The sequence below is a fragment of the Phyllostomus discolor genome, chromosome 5 (genome assembly GCF_004126475.2).
Source record: "Phyllostomus discolor isolate MPI-MPIP mPhyDis1 chromosome 5, mPhyDis1.pri.v3, whole genome shotgun sequence".
NCBI lineage: Eukaryota > Metazoa > Chordata > Mammalia > Chiroptera > Phyllostomidae > Phyllostomus > Phyllostomus discolor.
In genome coordinates this window covers 141,926,354-141,953,195 of record NC_040907.2, presented here as the reverse complement: position 1 = coordinate 141,953,195, position 26,842 = coordinate 141,926,354, and the positions used below count along the sequence as shown (strand labels likewise).

Below are 26,842 nucleotides of genomic sequence, written 5' to 3'. Positions count from 1 at the left end.
ACAAAAATATATTTAAATCATTTTAAAAACATAAAACTACAAAAGGCATTTTGAAGATTTACAAAGAAAATTAGACTTTAAGACAAAATCTAACTTTTGCCCTGTTCACAGATGTTACTAAACTGTCTTTTCATCAGGACACTCTCAAACTCTGCCACAGCGCTGAATTTAACCTGCATGAGCCAGGAGGCCCTGACTGGACGTGGGGTCTGTGATGTTAGCCATGAATGTCCTACAGGTGTTTGCAGGCAAAGTCTATGGTCTTTTGGCTGACCTGAAGATTTGCTCTTTGCTGAACTTCATCTTTTCTATCAAAAGATAACAGTTCATGGTGAAACAAGTTTTATTTACAAAACCTATCTTTAGTTTTGGTTAATAATTAGTAAAGAGAATCAAAGATATTTTACAACAGAAAGATCTTTTGATTATACACAGCTTCACTGTGAAATTAAGAAAATCTGTATAACATCTTAATATAATATCATTAGAAATCAGAACATGGAAATAAAATTCAGGATTTGCCGTAAGAGAAACTTGTTATTCAATGTTTATTTCTCAAAAGCAACTTGATCTTCCCATTTTGATAATCTAAGGCAAGAACTTGAATCCCACATAAATATTTTTTAAGTAAGTCAAACTTTTGTTTCAAAAATTGGTCAATTTGAAATAAAGGTTTTGCAATACATTATCTAAGTTAGCATCCTGTGAATTCTTCAGATCTTAGGCAACTGCATTTTGAAAGCATAGTCCCTGATGTAATTTATTGAGGTAATAGAATTCAAAGTCTATCCATAGCTGGCATCAAGACTATTGGAGCTAAAGGAAAGCACTCATGTGCACTTAATCAATCTTCATTCAAACACTATAATATCTACTGAGTGCTTACTATCATTCACAAATTTTTTGAAACATGGGGATATAAAGAGAACAAAACAACCCCCTCTCTTCCCAAAATCTCAGCTTTGAATTATTTTATGGAGTTATATAGTGGGTAAAACAATAAAACACATTAGTAATATATACAGAGTGCTTATGATAATTTCTGGGGAGAAAAAAATTAAGAATGGAAGAGGAATATGAAGTGAAATAAATTGTGTGAGGGGGTGAAATTTTAGGTAGTGTGGTCTACACAGAATGAATTTGTGTGGAGAACTGGGTGAAGCAAGGGGTGTATTTGAGGGAGAGGATTCTAGGAAGAAGGCATGGACAGTGTAGGGGCCCTAAGGTGCGAGCTTGTTGATGGAATAGTGAGGTGGCCATGTGGAGAGGTTGAAACTGAGTGAATGAGGAGAGAAATGGGAGTTGGGGTTAGGGAGATAATGGTCGACCAGGTCACGTAGGATCTTGTAGTTCATGAAAAAGGCTTTGGCTTTTGCTCTGGGATGTGAAACCAGAGGATTAACAAGATTTTACTTAAATTTTAACAATAACTGTTGAGCACACTTGAAGCAAGTCAAGTGGGATTGGGACTGGGAGTAAGGTGAAGAAAGGAGGTGAGTAATGCAAAGACAGGGTCTGGTCCAGTTTTTATTTAAAATCTTGCTATCTTAAATGATGAGTTTTTAAAAAATATTACATTAAAATATCATTTTTCATGATTACAGAGTTTTGATGTTTCTTAAATTTTGCATTTAAGGTGGTGCCTCATTCCCTTCACTCAAGTTGGCAGGGGAGTTGAGGGGAATTGAGGGGAGTTATGGGAAGTTGAAGGGAGACCAGTGAAAAGCCACTGCAACATCTAGGCAAGAGGTAAGAGCCACTTGAAATAGAGTGGTGATAGTGAGGGGGTGATGAAAAGTTGTCCGATCTTGGCTATATTTTACAGGTGAATTGAATGTGTTGTAAGAGAAAAAATGATGAATTAAGAATGACATCCAGGGCTCTGGCCTGAGCTACTGGAAGAACAGACTTGTCATTAACTGAGTTGGGGAGTAGCAAGTTTGTAGAAGAAGAGCAGGAGCTCAGCCATTGGCATGTTGGTTTTGAGATGCCATAGATAGTCAATAGGAGAGAGGTTGAGTGGACAGTTAGATATACAAGTCTGAGTTTACCAGAGAGTTCCAGACAGGACATATTGATTTGTAAGCTATTTACATAGAGCTATTTAAGCTGTAAAATTGGATGAGGTCATCTAGGGACTGAGTATAGAAAAGATGTCCAAAGATTGATCTCTAGGGCACTCTGACTTTCGGAAGTCAGGGAGACAAGGAGAAACTAGCAAAGGAGAATGGGATGGGGCAGTCAGAAAAGTAGGACAAGGACCAGGTAAGATGGATTGGAAACCAACTGAGGAAAGGATTTTGAGAACAGCTGATGGATCAATTGTGCTAATCCTGCTAAGTCATGTAAGATGAAGCCTGAATAGGAATGCAGGTCCCAGAGCTGGACATTTTGGGTTCACATCCTCATTCTGACTCTTACTCTGTGTTCTGGGGAAGTTCCTTTACCTCTTGGTGTCGAAGTATCTCCTGCTGAGGAGGTAATAGTATTTCTCTCAGGGTCATTGTATTACATGAGTAAATATGTCGAATGGGCTTTGGAAGATTTCTCAGTATATAGGGAGAGGCAGTACAATCACTAAACACTTGAGCTTCTCGATTCAGAGTTTCTGCAGTAAGAAATCCCACAGGTTGCTGGAACAGTACTGTTATGTAGATGAGAGTGGCTAAGAGAAGAAAGGGGCAAAGGAATGAAAGTTGGAGGGAGAAAGGTTACAGGCAGTATTATAGGGAAGAATCATGGCTACTCGCAACCCCCACATAAGTATCAGTTTCCTCATTTGTGAATTGGGGTAACAAGCAGGCTGTGAACAATGCTGCTGTGAAGATCAAATGAGAAAACCCCCATGAAGGGTTAAGCTTAGGGCTAGCACACAGCAAGCATGTCAACGTGACTTACCACTGTGACGGTTAAAACTCAGGTTGGAGGGGAAAGCAGGGTGGAGGAACAGCAAAGGGACTCCAGAAAGGGCCTGCTGGAGGTGATGGCATCCCATGCTTGAGCCCTAAGCTGCTGGGTGGGTTCTGGACCCCAAGACCCTGAACTGGAATAATGAGTTAGAAAAGAATTCTCTTTGTATTTACTTCTTAAATGTATGTGTAACTTACATTTATTTTAGAAGGGTTTGGGGTCTTTGTTTAGAAGTTTGCTGATATTTTTGTGAACAGAAATATGCTGTAGGAACTTAACTCTTGCTTGTATCAATTAACCCATGGTAAAACTGATGCCATTATAAGTCATTTTGATCAAAGTCAGTTTCCAAGAACCTTCACACAATGTTAAGTGAGGACTTGCTATACTGATCCGTTTGCTTAGAAGGCTTAGCCTGACATATGTTAAGTGCTCAATAAATATTTGTGGAAGAAATGGAAGACTTTGGATCAACATTTTAGAAAGTACAGTAAAATGAACCTGCATCCAATCTCCTAATACTTAGTATTCTTGTTTCAGTCACTTCCTGAAAGTTCTATCCTGGAATGAACTTGGTTTATGTGAGAAAGTGACTTGAGTGGCTTCTCCGTGCTTATGAATGTGTTTGTCACATCTGTGTGAGAGATAGGAGTGTAAGAGTTTTTGAATGCAAAGGGATTGAAAATAGTGCTGACATTTGCATTTACTTTTCTTCTTAGTGACTTTCTGGTTTTAGAGTTGCAACTTTAGTGCCTATTTGGTCAAGAGGAAGAAGGACATAGAAGTCATTGAGAGTTAGTGATTTCTGCCTTCCTGAAATCACAGGTGGAGTGGGTGAACAGTTCACCTCATCACTTGGATGAGACTGCTCGATAGAAATTTCCAGAGTTCACTGCTGGGCAAGGTCAGAGCTGCTGTTTCTGACCTTTAACCGCAGTGGCCCTCAGGTACTAGTGGGTCCTGGGTCAGGGAAGGTGTCAGGGAAACAGATAAGAAGGAACCTGGAAGAGAGAAACTGGTGGGTGGCTTTTAAATCTGACATTTCCAAATCTAGACCCTCAGGGAGGAGACTGTGTGCTGCTCTTTAATTATAACCCTGGTCTCTGACAAGGAAGAGCATTTATTTGTCCATAACAATTGGTCTCACATAGAGAATTAAGTTGTGGGAGAGAAACAGAGGATTTTAAGTGACTATTATTTAGATTTGCTTGAAGGTATGACAACACTGGTAGATTTTTATGTCCTAGTGGGACCTAAGTTGTCAGCTAGGGAAACAAAAATAAGTGGGAAAACAAGTTTGTTAACATCTTTCAACACAATAAAGTGGGAAAGACATGAGACAAAGCTAAGAGAAGTAGATGGTACAAAAACACACTTAAAGAGTGAAGAAAGAATGGGTTGGAAAAGCCAAAGCAGAAATGGTAGTCATGAATGACAGGCAGAGGAGAACACAAAGAAGCTGAAAGATAAAGACAAAATTAAATGAGAGGTTTTAGTGGTTAAAAATTAAATGAAGTAATAATTCTTAACTTTATCCAAAATGTCAACAAATATTAATTTAATACCCATGACATACCAGGTACTGCACTATACAACTTAGAGTTAGGAAATGAAGTTATTTTGTTAACATCATAGTTTCTATATTATTAATTTCAGTTGATCTTTTATTTTTTCCTGAAGAGCATAGATAGAGAAACTGAATGAGAAGAAAGACTGTTTCTGACTCCATAAGCAGAGGAGAGGTGTTCTTTTGTAATTGAGTGGGAGACTTATACTAGCAATGCACGCCATATACACTGTGAACTGATGATTTTCCCCTGCCATTGGGACCTCTCCAAACCAAAGCCAGTCTTTCCCAATGTGTTACGGTGCACTGATGTCGAATGATGTAGCATAACTTTTATGCAACATGCATAAACCAACAAGTGGTTTTATTATCAATTTCAGCCTTCTAGAACCTCCTGGACATTTTACATGAAAGGAGTTTCAGATTGTATTGAAATGGTTTATGAAGGATTTATAACCAAATGCATTTGCCTAATGGTGCTAAGTAAATATTACTTTGTATTACTTGATGAAGAAATATGAATTAGCTCAATTATTCTCCTTGGAAAAATGTTTGTAATTGGTCTTAGGCTTATTTTGGAAATGAATTATTGTGATAATTTTTATTTGACCATACATCATGAACCATAACAAAATTAATAGAATATGTGCATACATAAATTTCCAAAATGTAGCCATAAAAACATCACAAAAAGTCCCAATATGTGGATTCTTATTTGTTTCAAAGCAATATATATCAACAACACCAAAAAATAATTAACCAGAATCCCTTTCATGTTACTAAGGCACTAGTAATGAATCGTGCATTAATTTGGCTCTGGTCAATTGGGCCTAGTTAAGGCCCAAAATAAAGAAATTAAAGTTGTTGATAGTAGATATATTTATCTTACTTTAGAAGATTACACAGGTTTAGGGAAGGACAGGCTTACATTTAAATTTCAGTTCTGCCACCAGGATTTGAACTTTTTCTATCCTGTTTTCTGAGACCCTGTTTTCTAAGAAAAGAATAGGAACACTAATACCTAACTTGATTTTTTTAAAACAAAGGATTTAATAAATCAGATAATGGATATTGGACATAAGAGCACCTAACAATGCTTGGCATACAGAAAGTGCTCAATAAATACTCCCTTTTTGTTCTTTATCTGTTTCTGTGGTTGACTCGCCTTAGCCATCACCTGTGGTTCTCTGAATGGCTATTCTCACTTCTAGCAATGTCTGAGATGAAGAGAAATGTAGTTTTGAATGCATTATCTTAACCTCTTTCATATGACTTTAATAATTGATCTAGTTATTTATGTTTTCATTTTTTGACCAGAAATATCCTTAAGACCCTCAGTCTGTTTGTGTCTGTGTCTCATGGAGCATCTTAGTGTTATAATGAAAAGTAGACACAACATAAATATTGAATGCTGAAGAAATATTTGAGTAAGAAGTGGTATAGTGCAGCTAATAAAATTGATGTTATAGTAGAATATATAATGGTTTAGATAATTCATGAAATAAAATCAAGTAGAAAAGAAGGCTATAAGAGAGAATACATAGTCTGTTTTGTGTTAATTTTTATATTCATAAAGACTGATTATAAAAGGCTAGCTAGTTATATCTGGGTGATATAACAAATTAAATTTCTCATTCTTGATTATTTGGCGACTTTCAGCTTTTTAAAATATACCACTCCTCTAATAATTAAAAAATAAGTTAAATTACATTAATGTCAATGAAAACAAGCTATAATAAAAATGATGAGAAGTGACCAAGATTCTTTTATGAGAAAACTATATTATTTATTAGAAAATAAAAAAATGCTGAAAATAATATAACTAAGCATTACATCAAAGAAGCTAAGAACAAAATAGACTAATGAAATTAGAATAAATCAAAGATAAAATTAGTAAAAGAAAAATCTGTAGACTTCATAAATAAATGTAAGATGATTGAAAAGAGATTGGTGACTTAGTATACCTCTGGCACTCTGGACATGGTATAAAGGAGAAAACCTATTTTAAAAATGAGGGATAAATGAATATAAGCACAGACTGGACACTTTGATAGAAAGATATGTTTTTATAAATAAATTGAAAAATATAGATGCAGTATACAATTATCTAAAAAGTATGAATTCTCAAAATTACCTCAATGGTAAGTTAAAAATTTGAATAATAAACTACATTGAAAAATTCAATGCTCTCCTCTCGAATAACACAAGCTCCAGATGGTTTTAATAGGCAAATTGTACAAATCATTTAAGAAACAAATATTTCTTTTGTTATGTAGAACTTTTTGAAGTATAGAAAAAACAGAAAGCTTATGAAACTATCTACAGGCTTGTTTATCATATGTCTGATACAAAGCCAGACAAATATATCACAGACATTAATCTATTGACCATTATCACATGTAACTATAGATATGACCTATATATAGCAAAGTAGCAAAATACTCATATACAATAAACATTATGGGCTTAATACAAGAATACAAAGAGTACTCAACCTTAGTGATACCATTAGCTTAGTTTAATTTATTCATTGATATGGAAGAAGACATATATGGTCACCTAGTAAATGTAAAAGTGGCACTTAATAAAATTCAACACCCACTATTGCTTTAAAAAATACCCTTAGTAAGTTAAACATAAAACATTCCTAAGTTGATAAAGAACATCTGTCAAATATGAAGCAAATATTACACTTGTCAAACACTGCAATCATGCATTCTTCATGAAAAACAAGTAAACCGGCCCTGGCTGGTGTGGCTCAGTGTATTGAGTGCCAGACTGTGAAGCAAAGGATTGCCAGTTCAATTCCCAGTCAGGGCATGTGCCTGGGTTGCAGGCCAGGTCCCCATTATGGGGTGCGTGAGAGGCAACCACATGTTGATGTTTCTTTCCCTCTTTCTCTCTCCCTTTTCCCCTCTCTAAAAAATAAACAAAATCTTAAAAAAAGTAAACCAATTCTACAAACCATTAGGATTAATAAAAGAATACTACAAAAGAATAGTTAAAAATTAAATATTCCTTATTTAAACAGGAATGACAAATGCAATGAGAAATCCGAACAGTATAAACAAAACATACATAATAAATTTAATGAAAAATATCCAAAATATATATGAAGAAAATGATAAAATTTTACTAAAGGATATGAAAGCCTGGATAATGGAAGTCTAATCATAAATATGTTAGTTCTTCCCAAATTATTTATCTATTACAATAGTGATTTAAATTCTAATGAAATTATTTTGAAATTTCAAAAGTTGATTCTAAAGTTTATCTGGGAGGAAAAATGTACAATAAATGCTACAATATATTGAAAGTGTAGAATTATTTGAAACCAGCCTAATCAAAAGTTAATTAAAATGGGCACAGGAATGGACAAATAGATTAATGGAATAAAAAAGTTTAGACCCATTGTTTTGATTACCATATATTGCAATTTGCCAATAGGTACTATTTCAAATCACAGGAATATCTTAGGCAATTTGAGAAAAAGATAAAGTTGGCACTCCATCTCACAATGTATACCAAAAGTCTAAGTAGATTAAAGAAATAATCTCTAAAATCATTGTATAACTACCAGAATAAACTATGGGAGAGTATTTTTATAATCTTGTGATGCAGGATGTCTTCCTAACCAAGCATATTAAGAGCCATAAATAAAAACAGACTACCAGATTTGACTGTGTAACAGTTACAAACATCTGTAGTAGCAAAACAAAGTTAAAAAGAAGCCACAGACTGGAAGAAAGTGATTGCTATTTACATAAATACAGAGAATTACTGTCTGTAATGCACAGAGAGTACTTTCAAATCAATGATAAGAAGACTCACAAATCAGTGAATAAAACAGCAAAGGACATGAGTGGTCAATTCACAGAAAAATAATATGGTTTGTAAATGTACCACCTAAATATGTATGGTCACCATCTTTAGTGATCAGAAAAAAGCAAATTAAAACAAAAAACAAGATATTTTGATTTTTGTCTGTTATTTGGCAAAATTTGTAAAGGTTTCAAATAAGAATAAAATGTAGCTAACATTTACTAAACACTTTATGCTATGTTCTAAAAACTTTAAACACAATTTAACTTTAAACATTTAATTCTTATTAAAATTCAGTAGGGTAGGTATTATCATTCCTGTGACATAGGTAATACACCAAGTTGGAGAGGTTAATGTACCTGAGGTTATTCGTACAGTAAGTGGCAGACACATGGTTTGAGCCCAGGTAGTTTGGGGCCAAGTCCGTGCTCTTAGTTACTAAATTTGACTTCTCAGTTTTTTCCCCTAAAAAGAAAAGAGACAAGTGGTGGCAGGGCAGGGTGAGGAGGGAGGTGATATCTACTTAGCTTCCCTGAAAGTGCTCCTGGGAGGAACATACACCAGAATGAAATGCATGAGGGTGATATGGTGAGTCTCTGTTCTCCTCCATAGGCAGCTGGTCTTGGCCATTTAAACCACTCTGGTAACTTAGCTTGTTTGCTGGAATGAAAATGGACTATTGTAACAGCTCTTGTGAGTGGTGTTGTGGTTAGACTGTCTGATGGTTCATTTGGACACATTTAGAGTCTGACTCCCTTTGGACATGGTCCAAACTAGACGCATGGTCATTGAAAGCCTTGGTTGCATACTCGGTTGTACCTCCCTGAGACATACTGCTCGGCAGAGTACAGCCAGCGTCTTCGTGGATGACTAAGTGATATATCACTTGGCAGGTTCTTGACTTGGATTTCACATGAATTTCTATTATGATATTTAAATTAAAACTGCATTAACTAATGCAGTTTTAACTATTGCAGTTAACTAATTAACTAATTTAATTTAAATTAAATTATCTACATTGTAGATAGCCAAGAGGAAGAATTCAACTAGGGACCAAATATCTGCAGGAATCGTACAGTGGTGGGTAACCAAGGCCACAAGTACTTCTGTTGGGCGCCAAACACAGCTGTTTTGAGAGCGGGTCCTCTCTGCCCCTCTACCTCCACCTTCAAATGTCTGTAATTTCCTTTTTTCTCCTCCCGTTTCTTACTCTCTTCTATTCTTTAATCCTGTATTTTCTTCTCTCTCCTGCTCCTTTGGTGACACCCCTGGCTAAAGAAGTGGCTGTTTCCATCTAGAAGGTGTATTTCCTTTAAAGACAAGTTATTACCTGTTGTAGAGAAACAATGTGGTTTAGGAAGTACTGACCGACTTTCTAAAGAGATGGCTACTTTTGTCAAGATGTGTAGGGCCAGCCAATACTTGATTACTGTTTGTTGATGTTTTCAGTCCATATACTATCCTACCTGAAGTCCCCTGAAGTCCTAAATAAGATAACCTAAAGCAGCAAAACCTAAGATACTGAGGAAATTGCACCATAGTAAAGGTTTTGTTCTACAGAGAACAAAAACTGTTGGAGCTACTGACTTAGAATTTACCAGAAAACAAGGATAAGCAGATGTGTAATAGACAAATAACAAAATGAATAGACAAAATGTGTTATAATTCTTGTGTAATGTCGTTATAATATGTATACACACGAGCATGCACCTGGATTAAATCAGCCCATTGGAAATGTGCAGAGGAACCACATTTTCCCAACCTTTTTCCTAATTTATATCAGGAACCACACACAACCTGATATTAAGAGAGAGACATACAAAAACTCTTGGGAAAGTTAAGTGCATTCATCTGGCTCAGAGATTTTCATTTCCGCAAAACAATGCTGACAGCTAGAAGTCCTTTTTTGTTTTTTTTTGAGGAATAAGTAATTTTAAGTAGAATAAAAAAAATAAACTAATTATCACTTTAAAAGTCTGTTTCAAATTGCAGAATTCATTGTTTAGTTAGTAGAAATAGTTCCAGACATTTAATATATTCTCATGAAGTGAATATTATAGAGGTACATTTTATCTGCCTCAAAAGACATTTTACCATTTATTTGCTTAAAACACCCTTTAAATATCAACAGAGCCTTTAAGTCCCTAGAATTTAGCTTGAAATGGTAAATTACACAAGAAAAGATATCAAAGAAGCATTAACCTATGCACATCTTGTCAAAATAGGACTTTGAGATTTGACTACAAGCATTCCTAAATTTTAGCAAGTAATATTCACTGCATTAAATCTCTCCTTCCTCTATTGTTGTCATGCTCTATAAGCAGGTTCACTGTAGTCTTCTGCTCAGAGTATGTCTACTTTGGGTGAATTCCTTAACTGTGACTTGCAACACCTTGCTAAGCAGGGCCTTAACCTTAAAATTTTGGACCACTGTTGAAACGTACTTCAAACTGGCACTAAAAGATTTAAGAACAGTCTTTGTCAAAGCCAGCTGACAGCAGATTTGAGATGCAGGAGGTATAGAAAAAGAGCAGACTCCCTACCTAGCCTCACGTTATAATCATCTCTACTCGAGCATCACCCTTCTCACCCCTAGAGAGGTTCTGGTTTGACTAGTCTGGAGTGGGGCCCACGACATTGTATGTGATCCCCTCCTCAGCTGACAGTGTGTAGCTGAGTTTAGAACTGCCAAATTAAGCTCCAGTCTGTACAGGTTAAATGTCAAACAGAATGAAGCAATGAAGTAATTCAACTATTTTATCTGCTAAAAGGACAGGATGGATACATTAAAAACTTCTAGTAAAAGGAAGAAAGAGTCTATAAAAGAAAGGTGGAGACTGGATTACAAGAGAAAAAGGGGGATAAAAAAATGATTTTGTAATAATTGTCTAGATTTTCATCATCATTCACTAGTAGTGAATAAATGTTTTCCTAATTGCTAGTATTTAGAAATACTGACCTTGAAATATATATTTTTTAAAAGTATGCATCCTTCCTAGATTCTGGCTGAAGGGATTTGTTTTCAATTAAGTTTCCATGAGGACCAACCAATAAGATATTCATATTGGTACTGTGTGCATAAAACTGTGATTTATTGCGGTTTGTGTATGAAGAGGAAGCAAAAGCTGTGAGGTAGACAAAGCACAGAAAGTAGAAAGTAAGGATGGCTTTTAGGAGAGAGAGGAACAGATGCAGGAAATAAGTGGCTGAGTCAAGTTAACAAAGAAGTGACTTAGCAAATCTGCGAATCCGCACTGCTGAGGTCTGTACAGCGTCCTCCAAAGCAGACTCCAATATGGGCCCCTCATGAAGTCTGGATCTTGACATTTTCCTGCTTTCTGTACTTATGTACTCTTGTTGCTCCTCTTACAGTCCTGCCCCCATCCCTACCTCCTCTTCCATTTCTGGAGTTAATTTGAGCTCAGCCAAGGTGCTGAATAGAACTTCACTGCTTTCTACCTTCTGAGCACTGCCTCTCTGTTTTGCATACCACTGCTAGACCAATCTCCCTACAGTGTCCCTTCTAGCATTCTCCTGTTCAATACCTTCAGTGGCCTCATCACCAACAGTAAAGAAACAGCCTGCTCCCTCAGCCTGACATTGAGTGCCTGCCATGATCGGGCCCTAACTCTGCCTTCCTGATTATCTCTCAATGCGAGTCTAGTGAGCCCGTCAGGTTTCCAGTTACATCTTTGGTTCCCTTGTTCCCCATCTGCCCTGTGACTAGAGTTCCCATCCTTCTTTCCACAGTCTTCCTGGCTGGGAAAAACTCATGCTTGCTCCACCAGGTTGTGTGTGGTTTTATGGATATATATGCATGAAAACACAGGTGTTCACAGGATGAATGAAGTCCTGGCAGCCAGTGTGGTGAGCACATCCCACAAGAGACCTCCTGATAATACTCCCCTCTCCTTCTGTAAATAGCTCTGACACCACTACCCTTTACAAACCCTTCAGTCTCTGCTCTCAGCTTGGATATGAATGTCAGAGACTCTGAAACAGAGATTCTAATAAACGACCAGTTCTTTGGTGACATTGAAGATTGAGAGATGAATACTGATATTTTAATCTAAAAAGATTTCAGAAAATTTTAGTAGCGAATGGAAACTGCATGTGTTGGAAGAGGGAGAGGGGCCCGGGGAGGAAATGGAAAGGCTTTCAATCGACAATCTGAGGAGCCTTCTACTTATTAGGCTTATGCTGTGATGGGTAATTTTATATGTCAACTTGACTGGGCCATAGAGTGCCCAGACATTTGGCCAAACATTATTCTGAAAGTGTCTGTGAGGATGTTTCAGGATGAGATTAACATTTTCATTAACAGACTGAATAAAGCAGATTGCCCTCCCCAATGTGGATAGACCTCATTCAATCAACTGAAGACCTGAAAAGAACAAAAATGTTGAGTAAGAGGGAACTCCACCTCTTTTCTGGCCTTCAGACCTGAACTGAAATATGGCCCTTCTTGGGTCTCAAGCCTACTGGCTTTCAGTCAGAAACTATATATTGGCTTTCCTGAGTCTCCAGCTTGCTGACTAAAGACTTCAATAATCACATAGCCAACTTCTTAGCATAAATCTCTTTTGATAGATAAATAGATATAGGTATATATCTTAGAGATACCAGTAAACAGTACTATTATCTTAAAGGTATCAGCACAATGACAACACCAAAAAACATGTATACATCTTAGCCAGTTGAAGTTCTTAGTTCTGATTCTCTGGAGCACCCTGGCTAATGCAGGTGAATGGATGGTTTTGCATTATTGTTCCAGTACCTCTACAATCAGGCTACAGGTAACTGTTGTATTGTCTTCACTCAGTTATGACACCCAACTGTTCTCACTATGCCTGCCTTTCTCAATGGTACCTGGGAAAGGGAACTGGCAGCATTTAGAAATTCTACTATTGCATAGACCAATGAGAGGAAAATGTCTTTGCATAATGTATTTAATTTCTGAGTTGACTTACAAATTGGTAAAGTGGTAATTACAGCATGCAACTTAGATATAGATATCCTTCAGCTCAAACACAGATGTTTATGCAATAGTGCTAGGGCCAATTATTTATGTGACAGATTACAGAGACTTGAGCTGTATGTATTTCAGTCATTCTTAGTCTCATGTTATTATGTCTTTTTTTTTTCCTGTTGAGATTTTCCTTTTGGACTTAGTTGCTGGATCTGTTTTCTACAGATCAATTTGGAGAACCTAAATTGAAAACTTCATTCTCACCAAGACTCCCAATCACAAATTAATGGAATATATTTGATCATTGAGTAAAGTTTACTAAATCCATCTAAAGTTCTGTATTACAGTGGCCCTGAGGCAATCTGACACTTGTAATGAAAGACAGCCTTATGTTTCCTTTAAAAACATCAGATTATCTACATTCTGATTTTATGCTAATTTACATGCATTGGCATAAACTGTCATTACTAAATTCTTGCTCTCTATTTCTATTCAGCCTCTGAGTCCTGACGTGTGCCCTTCTTTGGATCCCCACTGCCATTAATTATGGTCTATGCAACCATTATTTAATACTAGATTATTGTCTTAATTCAACCTTTAGTCTTTTCTGTTTAGTCTTTTCTATTTCTAAATACCATGTGTATAACACTGGTGAATTTTTTAAAATCCTCAACAGAAAATGTTTTTATTGTTTTTAGAGAAATAAAGGGGAAAGGAGAGAAAGAAAAACATTGGTATGAGAGAGAAACATCAATTGGTTGTTTCCCATGTGTGCCCTAACCAGGGATCAAACCCACAACCTAGGTATGTGTTTTGACTAGGAATCAAACCACAACCTTTTGGTCTATAGGACGATGCTCCCACCAACTGACCACCCTCCCCCACCAGCCATGGCTAAACTGGTTAATTTTTGAAAATATCTATTCAATATTACTTTTCTACTAAGGGAATTTCAATGACTCCATATTCTATAACTATTAATTAAGTCAACTTTACATTTCATCGCCTATCAAAATTATCCAACTTTGTACTGCATACTAATTTTCAATGTATACTTTATTTCAGGTCAGCTTGGAAGTTGGCTAGGAGTTAAGAAAAGATGGGAGAAGGAAGGGACTCTAGGAGACAGATGAGGCTGAAAACAGCATGGATGGCTGACAAGTTGAGTATGGTTAGAATGTTGAATGAAAGTTGGGAGGGGACATTAGGATCAAGTGGTAACAGATAAAGCTTATTAGGTAGGCAAGAATTACATCACTATTGGCATGGTAGAACATTCTCGTTTTATTATGAAGTCACTGGAATCAGTATGGACAAGTTCTAATAGAACCTGGTGTACTTTAGAAAAATGACTCTGCGTTTTATTGAGAGTAGATTAGAGGAAGATATCCTAGTTTAGGGACAGGTGGGGAAATAAAAAAGAGCAAGTGAAGATGAGGATAGGGTGGGGCATTACCTCCCCAACCATGTGTACTCATTGTTTTAGCTCCAGCTTTTAGTGCTGAGCCTTGTGCTTAGTAGATGATTTGTAAGTGTTGCTGAATGGAATGGAAATCTCATAGCTGCTCTGACTACTATAGACTTTTTTGGTCCTAATCTTCCAGTTTCACCAAATGATATTAAAATACACAACATTTTGCTCTGTGTTGTTCATTATCAATACATAAGTGGGAGGAAAACTACGGGATCATGGATGCAAACTGACATAGGTTCGAATGTCAGGGCTCTACCCCATAAGAACTTTGCAAACTTGGGCCATTATTTAACCACATGCAATTTCTTTATTTTGGAATTGGGGATGATAATGCCTGCCTCATTAGTGTGGTTCTAGTCATCCAAAAAAGATAGAATAAGTGCACAGCTCAGTATTTAGTACATGGTACTTAATAGTGTTTATCTTTCTTCTGCCTCTCCTTGTCTTTCTCCAGTTAGGTAGTTCTTTTATTTAACAAATAGTATTGTGTATCAGTTATATGCATAACACTGTTTGGTCTGGGAATTGAAAGATAAATAGAATAACTTTCTTGCCCTTCAGGAACTCTTAATTTAGTATTGTAAATTATATTCATTTTCTAGCAAAGTAAGAGTCTGTCAAGAAAGGAGTAGTCAGTTAATCTGGGACTGGCAGCTCTAGAGAATCCTTCATGGGTTTCTTGATATTAAGGACAAATGTACAATATATCTTTGCATGTAACACAACAGCTAGAACAACACAGAACTTAAACACTGAATAAAGAAATACTGTTTCACAGGAAAATTCTACAAAGCATTTAAGGAAGAGCTAACCCCTATCCTTCACAGACTATTCCAAAAAACCCAAAAAGATGGGAGACTCCCAAACTTTTTATGAGGCCAATATCATCCTAATTCCAAAACCAGATAAAGACACAACAAAGAAAGAAAACTTCAGGCTGATATCGCTGATGAACATTGACACTAAAATCCTCAACAAAATACTGGCAAACCGCATCCAACAATACATTAAAAAGATCATACACCATGACCAAGTGGGATTCATTCCAGGGATGCAAGGATGGTACAATATTCACAAATCAGTAAATGTAATAAATCACATAAAAAAAGCAAAGACAAAAACCACATGATCATATCAATAAATGTAGAAAAAGCATTTGATAAGGTACAGCACCCATTTATGATAAAAACACTCAGCAAAGTGGGAATAGAGGGAGCATTCCTCAACATAATAAAGGCCATATATGAGACACCTACAGCCAACATCATACTCAATGGGCAAAAATTAAAATCTTTTCCACTAAGATCAGGAACAAGACAAGGCTGTCCACTTTCATCACTTTTATTCAATATAGTATTGGAAGTTTTAGCCACAGCAATCAGACAAGAAAAGGAAATAAAAGGCATCCAAATTGGAAAGGAGGAAACAAAACTGTCATTGTTTGCAGATGACATGATAGTGTACATAGAAAATCCTACAGACTCCACCAAAGAACTGTTTGACCTAATAAATGAATTTGGCAAAACAGCGGGATACAAAGTCAATATCCAGAAATCAAAGGCATTTCTGGACACCAACAATGAAACAGCAGAAGCAGAAACCAAGAAAAAAATCCCATTTGAAATAGCAAAAAGAAAAATAAAATACCTAGGAATAAACCTAATCAAAGAGGTAAAAGACCTGTATTCAGAAAACTACATAACACTGAGGAAAGAAATCAAGGGAGACACAAACAAATGGAAACATATACCATGTTCATGGACTGGAAGAATTAATATCATCAAAATGTCCATACTACCCAAAGCAATGTACACATTCAATGCAATTCCTATTAAAGTAACAATGGCTTATTTCACAGACATAGAACAAACATTTCAAAAATTTTTATGGAATCATAAACGACCCCGAATAGCTGCAGCAATTTTGAGAAAGAAGAACAAAGTAGGAGGGATCACAAGACCTGACACTAAACTATACTACAAAGCCACTGTAATCAAAACAGCCTGGTACTGGCATAAAAACAGGACCAATGGAACAGAACAGAGAACCCAGAAATAAACCCAAGTCTCTACGGTCAATTAATATTTGACAAAGGAGGCAGCAACATAAAATGGAGTAAAAATAGCCTCTTCAACAAATGGTGTTGGGAGAACTGGACAGCCACATGCAAAAAAAATGAAACTCAAGTACCAACATACATCTTATACAAAAATAAATTCAAGGTGGATAGAAGACTTAAATATAAAACGTGAAACCATTAAAACCCTAGAGGAGAACGTAGGTAGGAAAATCTCAAGATATTTCACGCAGAAACTTTTTTACTGACATGTGCCCTAGAGCAAGGGACATAAAGGGAAGAAAAAACAAATGGGACCTCATCAAAATAAAAAGCTTTTGCACAGCTAAAGAAAACAGTATCAAAATAAAAACAGAACCAACTGTATGGGAAAACATATTTGCCAATGATACCTCAGACAAGGGTTTAATCTCCAAAATATATAAAGAACTTACACGACTCCACTCTAAGAAGACAAGTAACCCAATTAAAAAATGGGCAAAGGACTTGAACAGACACTTCTCCAAGGAGGACATACAGAAAATCCAAAGACACATGAAACGATGTTCAATATCGCTAGCTATCAGAGAGATGCAGATTAAAACCACAATGAGATACCACTTCACACCAGTCAGAATGGCCATCATAAACAAAGCAACAAACAACAAGTGTTGGAGAGGTTGTGGAGAAAAGGGGGCCCTAGTGCACTGTTGGTGGGACTGCAAACTGGTACAACCACTACAGAAAGCAGTAGGGAACTTCCTCAGAAAACTAAAAATGGATCTGCCTTTTGACCCAGCAATTCCACTGCTTGGACTCTATCCTAAGAACACTAGAACACCAATACAAAAGAACCTTTGCACCCCGATGTTCATGGCAGCACAATTTACAATAGCTAGGTGCTGGAAGCAACCTAGATGCCCATAAGTAAATGAATGGATCAAAAAAACTATGGTACATTTACACAATGGAATTCTATGCAGCAGAAAGAAAGAAGGAGCTCCTACCCTTTGCAACAGCTTGGATGGAGCTGGAAAGCATTATGCTAAGCGAAACAAGCCAGGCAATGAAAGACGAATACCATATGATCTCACCTTGAACAGGAATCTAAACAACAAAATAAAGAAACAAGCAAAATATAACCAAAGACACTGAAAAAGAGGACAGGCTGACAGTGACCAGAGGGGAGAGAAGAGGGAATTGCAGGGGAGAATGTGAAGGGTTTACAGGAACAAATTTAAAGGACACATGGACAAAAACTACAGGGAGGGTGGTAATGGGAGGGAAGTGGGGAGGGTTGGGTGGGTGGGCTGGATTGGGAGTAAAAGGGAGAAAACTGTATTTGAACAATGATTAAAATAAAGAATTTAAAAAAGAAATAAATTCCTAATGGGTAAGTTAACAATAATTTTGAGGGATCTTCTTGGAGCCGTTTCATCTAGTCACTTCCCTTAAAATGGACCTGACACCAGTCCCCTCCATTGGGTTCTGCTGCCCTATTTAGCCCTTCCCCACATGATCCTCTCTGAAGGGGTCTGTTGTCTTGCCTGTGTAGGGACTGGGTGGGGGCAGGATGCATTACTTCGGGCTTGCTATTCTTCAACAGGTGGCATCTTTGTAAATGGCTTTGTGTCCTTTGATGAGTTTTTTGTTGTACCTATGAAAATAACAGAGCCTGAGAAGTTTGCACTCTGGTGTGAGGATTCCAATGTCTACTCTTCTTCCCTTGCAAATTACCCAGATTCCTTTAAATCATTCTAGAGCAATGTAATTAGGATGCCCTGCCTGTGATAGGGAACATCTCTGCCTTGGAAAGACAGCTACAGAGTCGAGGAGAAATCGTTCCTTATGTTCACCGCAACCCAGTGGTGGAGATAGTGACTTTCTAAGCCACCTGATGTTCAGTCCAAGAAGAGCTTTCTACATGTTGACCTCAGAGCCTGTCTTTCTTCTATTGATAGTAAGCATTGTATAATTGACACAGAAATAAGAATTATAGCCGCAGTAGCTAAGGTTTATGCACACTTACTTGGTGGTGTTGTAAGCACTCAAAGTGTGGCTTGTGATCTGATTCTGACAACAACTTTGATTTTACAGAAGAGGAGACAGACACAGAGAAGTCAAATTGTTTGATAAAGGTCGCATAGTAGTAAGGGGTGTAGCCAAGATTTCAGCCAGCTATTCTGGGCCCAGAGCCGCCTGCCTTAGCATTATAATTGCCTCCCTCTTGGCCATGCTAAAACTATGAATCAGCTTCAGTTCATTGGACTTCAGGAAATCTTTTGAAATCTTGAGATATGGAATTAATATTATGAGAAATATTTAGCGCTAGGGGTTATTCAAAAGACCAGTTAAAATAAGAGTTTCTAGACATTATAGGATTTTCCTCTTAAAATACCCTAAGGAGCCATACAATGGCATTCCCTAGATGATTCTGATTTAAGTCAATGCACCTGTATTAAGTAATTTATACAATGTGTCAGAGATGTGGAGGAATTAATGTCTGCTAAGGGTGGTGCTTAAATGACTTTGATCACAAATCAACATTATTTACTAACCTAAATCAATTCTTTCTCAAACATCAGACAAATATGTGCCATTCCAATACCCGCCATTCAAATACCCTATATTATCCTCTCATTACCCATGACACTTCCACACTGGGCCACCTCTTTTCTACGTCTTTGCTTTGCCACCATCAAAACTTTACTTGTCCTGAGTACCATTGTCACAGAGCTTTACCAGGCTGATCTGCTAAGTGAGTTTAGGCTAAAGTGTTCCTGAGTGCCCCTACTCCTCACACTCTGCATCCCAACTAATTTGTATTTTAACAAGGAACTTCTGAAAACATACTCTTATTATCCCAAATGAACAACTCTACTGAGGATGGCAGAGCTTCTATTTGGGAACATTTGGATCTTAATTTAAAGCTACAAATTAGGTCAGTTTAAATATGGGGCTCCCTCAGCATTCAGAGACCTAGCAGCCCAATTATTCTTTCTCTGGGGGGGAGGGTGTGTCCTCTCAGACACTAGCAGGACTTTGGCGTAAGGCAACCAAAGCATTTAGGACAATCACTGTGTGTTTTTGGTGATTTACTATGTTCATGGTACCTGCGCCTACACATATTTCCTCTGTGACCTGGGCCTGGGTGGTTCTCAGAGTAACCAAATGGGTGTGTCTCCTTTAACTGAGGCTCTGGCTTGTTCTGTCTGTGAGTCTGGGCATAGCAAGAAGGGCAGAACTCAGAGTGAAGGGAGTAGTCCTCTTACCCTTTGGGGGCCTTTTAATCTGCTTCCCAGAATTGTGTAATTCAGGCTGAATTAGAAATACTGTATACTGGGAGGTGACATCATGCAAAGGGCCTGCCCGAGGGTGGGGGTCCTGCACTTGGGCTCTTACCCATGACAAAAAGTGCCTTTCATCTTTGGGAAAGTCATTTAGCTTTTCTCTGTCAAATTAAAAAAACCTCAAAGTTTCTTTCTAGTTCTAGGATTCAGTGCTTCTCAGTGTTCCATTTATACTCTGTTTACAGAGTGGTGTGTGCCAGGCTGCTGGAGTTGGCTCCTGTTTCTACCACTTATTAGCTGTGTCCCTAAGACTTAACCTCTACATTGGAAAAATGGCATAGCAATAGTCCTATTCCATAGGATTCCATAGGATTCAACAAGTTAATCTATGTGCCTGGCACATGGCAAGAGCTATATAAGGACATAAGAGCTATTATTAATATTACTAATAACATCATCATTGGATGTCAGTTCTAACTGGTTGGTAATAAATGCCCAAAATGTGAGTCACTGAAACCCTGAGGTAAGCACTTATATGTGCCAACACAGTTTCCTCTCCATGTCTTAGATTCTGATTTCTGACTTCCTTGGCAAGAAATCAGAGGCTGTAGGATTTAAGAACCTCTAATAAGCCAATTTACTTTAGGCAGAAGGCTCCAGCTGAAAATATGTGAACTAAATACAATTTTAATAGAAGAGTGGGTAGAATATTAAAAACGAATTAATAGAAATGAACAGCAATTGCATTTATACATAATGCCCTGCCAATCTTTTAGAAGATACTATAGAATCTTCCTTCCCTTCATTCTCTATGTCAGTTACAGCATCTGTACTGGTTTAAACCTTTTTAGGTTGTTTTCTTCCAAGACCTGCATGGGACTGGTTTTCTGCTCACCTTCCATGTGGATCCTTAAGACCTCCCTTCATAATGTCATCTGGCCTCCTAATTTATCAACAGATTGGTTAATGTCTAGAACAGTAGTTGGAGGCTCCCTACATACTCAGCACTTTGCTACATAAAGAGCTAGGCCTGTAGACGCTGGGTGAGAACATCTTTCAGTTAACTAGCTTGGGGCAATTGGATTGATGAATAGTGACTCTATTCCCTTGAAGAAACTAGGCATACTAAATTGACTATGAAGAAATTTGGCATTAGAAAAAACCAACTAAACTCTTCTGTATAAAATGCATTGTAGACTAGAATATTCTATAGAAATAAGGTATTATGGTAGTTAATTCTGCTATGTAAATCTGGTGTTTTTAAATGAATTGGGCATCCCAAAACAATGATAATTTTTTAACTTCTAGAGGAAGAGAAGAAGATAAGACATTACTACATCACTGAAGGTGGTATTTTGCAAACCAATTTGTTCACTTAGTCATTTCATCTGGCCAAATTACAATGTACTTGTTCTCTTTAGCTATATCATTGACCAGTGCACAGAATATCATACATAACCTTGCAAACTAGAGGGAGTTATCTTAATCCTTGTTATTATTTCCCTCTTAATGTTATCAGGGACCAAACCCTATTGAAATAAGCAAAACCTGAGAAATGTTTTCCATTTGACCGTTAACACCTTTATATAAAAGAATGACATGTACATATCTGTATGAAGAAACAAAACAGTTTATATATCTTTAAAAAATCAAATCAGGGAGCTTAAGATACCAGCATATTTTAGTCAAGACAACCATTTTTATAAAAGAAAATGTTTTAATTTTTGGTTTGAGTCAATCAAAAATATTTAATATTCATAGTATTTATCTTTCACTGACATGGCTTATTTCATTTAGCACAATATTCTCCAGGTCCATCCATGCTGTCACAAAAGGTAAGAGTTTCTACTTTTTTACTGCTGTTTAGTATTCCATTGTGTAAAAGTACACAGCTTTTTAATTACTCATCTACTGATGGGCACTTAGGCTGTTTCCAGATCTTGGCTATTACAAATAATGCTACTGTGAACACAGGGGTACATGTATTTTTTGTGTTGGTGTTCTGGGATACTTAGTATATATTCCCAGGAGTGGAACTGCTAGGTCAAAAAGGACTTCCCCATTTTTAATTTTTTGAGGTAGCTCCATATTGTTTTCCACAGTGGCTGGACCAGACCTCATTCCCATCAACAGTGAACTGGGTTCCCTGTTCTCCACATCCTCGCCAACACTTGTTTGTTGATTTATTGATGGTAGCCATTCTGACAGGTATAAGATGATATCTCATTGTGGTTTTAATCTGCATCTCTTTGATGATTAGTGATAATGAGGATTTTTAAATTTGCCTATGGGCCATTGTATGTCCTCTTTAAATAATTGTCTATTCAGGTCCTTTGCCCCTGTCTTAATTGGGCTGTCAATTATATCTTCCTGGCATTGCATTGTATTAGTTCTTTGTACATTTTGGAGATTAAACCCTTATTAGATGTATCCTTGGCAAAAATGTTCTCCCATACAGAGTTCCCAATTCTTCTTACTGATGATTCAGTCAGTGAAAGATAAATACCACATGATCTTGCTTATATGTGGAATATAATGAACACAATAAACTAACAGAATAGAAACAGAAGCATAAGTACATAGAACAGACTGTGTGTCCAAAGGGGAAGTAGGGGGAAACTAGTTGAAAGATGGTGAAGGGATTAACCAAAGAACACTTATGTACAACCCATGGACACAGACTGGATATGGGGATTGACTGAGAGAGGGGAGAGAGTGGGGATGGATGGAGGTGGGGAAGGGGAGAAAAATCGAGAATAACTGCAATTGCATAAACAATAAAAAAGATATACAAAAATATTAAACACAAAATTTTCATTGAAAATTCTAAGTAGTTTTTAAATGCTGATAACCTAGTTGAACTAGGTTTAATGGACTAAACTGATAAACCAGCTTTCCTGGTCCAAACAGCAGTAAACATTTGTTAAGAGAGGCCTGGATTGTATAGCAAACAGTGGGCCCAGGAGCAGAAGGAACTGAGATTTTTAATATAGAATGCCTGGCAGTAGCGTTGGTCCTTTTGCAGATGCTTTTCCTGGGGGGTGGGGGGTTGGTCGGGCTGCTAGAACTGCACTTTAGAGGAGCCTGGTTACTGTTTCTATGAGTAAGATAAAATGGTGTTTATCCTCTGTTGATCAATATTGTCTTGTTTGAGCTTATTGAGTCATTTGGAGACACATAAGGCAATGACAGCCATTGTGCAATAGTACCCAACGTGCTACTCCACTTTCTGAGAGGTGGCAATATTTTAGATATTGCTGAAACATTTTTAATATCAACCAGCCATGTGACGAAATGAACACAGACTATGACAGGTGTCCTGTGTGTTTCCGTGGAAGGGGAGTTGGGTTTTTAACTAAGAGTTTTCTTGAGCAACATTCTCTAAAATATACTGTTTTTTTGTTGTTGTTGTTTATAATAAAAGGGTATAGGTTGTCTCTTTCTCTGAATAAATGGAATAGGGTTACTCTTTGTGGCTAATGAAAACTTCATTATTTTTGTATAATTTTTAATTTAAATTATGTTGGTAATGTTTTGACAAACAGGTGCTGGTGGATGGGTTCAGAAAGTTTAGGAAACTTTTCTGGAGGTTGTGACACACGGGAGAATGAAAAGGGAAGGTAATTTTGCTGAACTCCTTGTGTGCTCAGAACTGTGCTTAACTGTTCACTACATCCTCTCATTCAATCTTCACTAAATTCTATGGGGCAGATTTTACCCCTGTTTTGTATTTGAGGAATCTGAGATTCAGAGAAGTTAAATATTATGCCCAAGGTCACAAACCTAGGGAGCTTTGGTGCAGGCATTCCAACCCAGCTCTGTCCGGAAAAAAGTCCAGTGTTCATTCTATAATTAATCCAGAACACACAGGACTGTAAGTCTGTAATAGACACAGGGATGGTCCTGTGTGATGGGAGATGGCTGGATTTGTGAGGTCCCTGTTCAGTTGTCATGATTCCAGTAGTGATGATTTCAATCAATTGTTGTTATGAATGTTGGAGATGGGCTATAAAAATGACTTGTCCTTCCCTAATCTGTGTTTTGAGGAATACCATTTCTCAGAGATGTTTATAGGTGTTCCTGGAAGATGTTCTGTTGTAAATTAAGCTTAGAAAACAAAACATTGTCTACTCACCTAGACATTCACAACAAATGAACATATTTATACGCAGTGTAAATCCTCAGTTGTTGTGAGTACAGTGTGATGGCAACACGCCTGGGCTCTGGCGTCCCAGTGCCTGTCTGAGAAACCTGGTTCTGCCACTTTTCAGCTGGGCATTGTTGAGCCTGATAGGTTACTTATTTGAGACTTAGTTTTCTCACTTATAAAATGTTATAATAGTATCTACCTTATATATACCTGTTCTAAGAATAACATGAAATAAATGTGTGGAAGGTGCTAAGAAATGTACTTGGCAATATAGTGCTTATAGTTCTAACGTATGCCTGTTGTTATTATTACTCAAAATACTCATGTAGTAACAAGACCTAGGTAGCCACCATTTCCTCAACTTAGTTGATAATAGAGTAACTTTTTTGAGTCACATTTATTAATCTGTACTGAATACAATCTAGAAAATATATCTGAAATGACACAAAACCAATGTGGTATTAGCCCAGTTGGAAATAACTGAGTACTCAGTATTTTTATATCCATTGTGTCATTTTATATTTGCCTACAACAACTAATTTTTTTTCTTTCCAACTATCTTTCCTGTGTGCTTACACTTGATAAATAATAAATTAGAACAGTGAAATTGAGAAGTTATCTCAAATGGGCAGTATCAACATGATTCCAGAAAATATGGCTCTTACAAATGAACCTATAAATCATTTGTTTATTACTCTGTATTTAGTAGGGCAGGGCCTCAGTGCCTTGGCAAATATGTGATTTCACTTTTATTTTCAGACCTATAGTATGTGTCTCGGCACCTACTATAAAGAATGTTTCAGACCAGACTAACGCATCTTTGCTACTAAATTACAATATAATTAGAGTAGAATTTATCAATGTATATTTTGCAAAACACTAATCCAGCACAAATAAAATGTTCTTCATCTTCTTGGAGATACACAGCACATATCTGAGAAGTTCTATGGTAAATCAATATATTTAGCTGAAACCCATTCTCTTTGGGGCTGACTTTGACAATCATGGAACAAAAGTCTTTTGTGTAAAATAAACATACAGGGCTTTCTGGTAGGAATGGGATATTACTGACAAGCGCCCTGATTAATTTATTTCTTTAATTAAAGTACTAGCATATTCTCGTTGCAAATCATCTTTTTGGAGTGAACAAAAAGATTATGTGAAAATGTATCCACTGCAGCACAATTGCCCAACCCATCCTGAAAGGGAAAGATCTAATAATTAGCCATCACAAGGAAATTTAACACACTCAAAGCCAACCATTTTCTATGAATGTTTTTTTTTTTCTAGAATGAAAGGTGAATAGCTTAGGGAACTCCTTTGGTTAGTACAGTAATGGCAGAGGAAATAGCAAGAATTCACCAAGCTGGTATTTTTGTTGTGGTTTTTGGGGGTTATTTTCAGGTTCAAGGAGAGAAAAAGATAATTGAACATATGAAGTTTAAATATGATAGGCATTATGGTCCATACAGAGAACTCAGAGTCTGCCAGTGATGATGATACTCCTTTTCTTGTCCATACATTTTTTGTTTCCCAGTGTCCTGGGACCAGGACAGGTGGCAAACCCACAACTCTCCCTGTTGTCTGGCTACTGCTAAATAACCATTTCAGAAACTTGCTCTTGACCCCGAAGTGATAAGTCTGCACGTTTTGAAATCTCAGGAAATGATTATATCAAGGAACAAAAGATGATCATCTTTTGTATGATCATCCCAACATTTTCTTGGTTTTTCAGGTTGCTTCACAGTGTAAAAACAAACCAGAAAAATCCCTGACTTAGGATCTAGAACAGAAGAGGGTAGACGCTGTTTTCACTGCATTTCCACTGATCCACACTGCACAATTTGACAGATTTGAAAGAGAAAAAGCAAAACACATGGACCATACCTGAGTGATTTCAGAGATCCCCACCCGGAAAAGGTTTCCTTGATTATGGCGAATTCAACGTGTCACTCTGGTTATGCGCTAATCATCATATCAAACTCCAAAGGTTCAGTGGCTTTAGGTTTGGTTTACAATTCCTAGGAGTTAAACTTTAACTCACCCTGTCTCTTGCATCCATGCAGCCCTTTGACCAGACAATTGGGTCACTAGAGCCCAAACAGAATCTACAAAACTACTGTTGTCATTTGTTTGCAAAAGGAAAATGAATTTTTGCATTAAAAATATCGACATTAATATTATTTTGAAATTGTTTCAGTCACATATATTTCAAAGCAGAACTCAGGGCAATTTGTGTAAACCAAACTTTTTTTTACATTAGCTCCCTGTTTTCTACTTATGCCAAAATGAAATTAAGCCTAAGATCATTTAGGAGAATATTTGTTTGCACTTTTCATATCACTGTATTGCATGGAGTACGGTGTGTAGTTTAGGTCAAGTATGTAGCTAAATGCTAGCTTACAAAATCAAAATATACAAAACATTTATATAAGCAAGTAAATAGGGTCAGATCAGGTTGGGGTAAGTGTGCTTTTTATACAAGCTGCTCATTCAGATTTTAGGAGAAGGCCATCACTGTGAAAGCACAGTAATCAGCTATTTAGCAGGTTATATGAGAGGCAAGGCTGTTGTTGATTGCTTGAAATCCCAGTGGCAACTGTG

At 37.0% G+C, this 26,842-nt stretch overlaps 2 protein-coding genes across 7 annotated transcripts in view; one reads left to right on the top strand and one right to left on the bottom strand.

Annotated features, from left to right (window-relative positions):
- Positions 1-26,239, bottom strand: part of A1CF (APOBEC1 complementation factor) — a 79,433-nt gene extending 53,194 nt beyond the window's left edge. For 2 of the 6 annotated variants that reach the window (XM_028513791.2, XM_036027556.1), the window contains exon 1: positions 26,126-26,239. Coding sequence is in view for 1 of the 6 variants with exons in the window: in XM_036027557.1 (XP_035883450.1) it covers positions 2,448-2,504 (57 nt within the window). In the remaining 5 variants the exon portion in view is untranslated. Of the gene's footprint in view, positions 1-2,447; positions 2,666-26,125 lie in introns of those variants that run through there. The other 4 variants (XM_036027557.1, XM_036027558.1, XM_036027554.1 and 1 more) reach the window with 4 other exon arrangements.
- The window catches only part of PRKG1 (protein kinase cGMP-dependent 1), a 1,342,121-nt gene that overhangs the window by 29,090 nt on the left and 1,286,189 nt on the right, over positions 1-26,842 (top strand). The window lies entirely within an intron of this gene.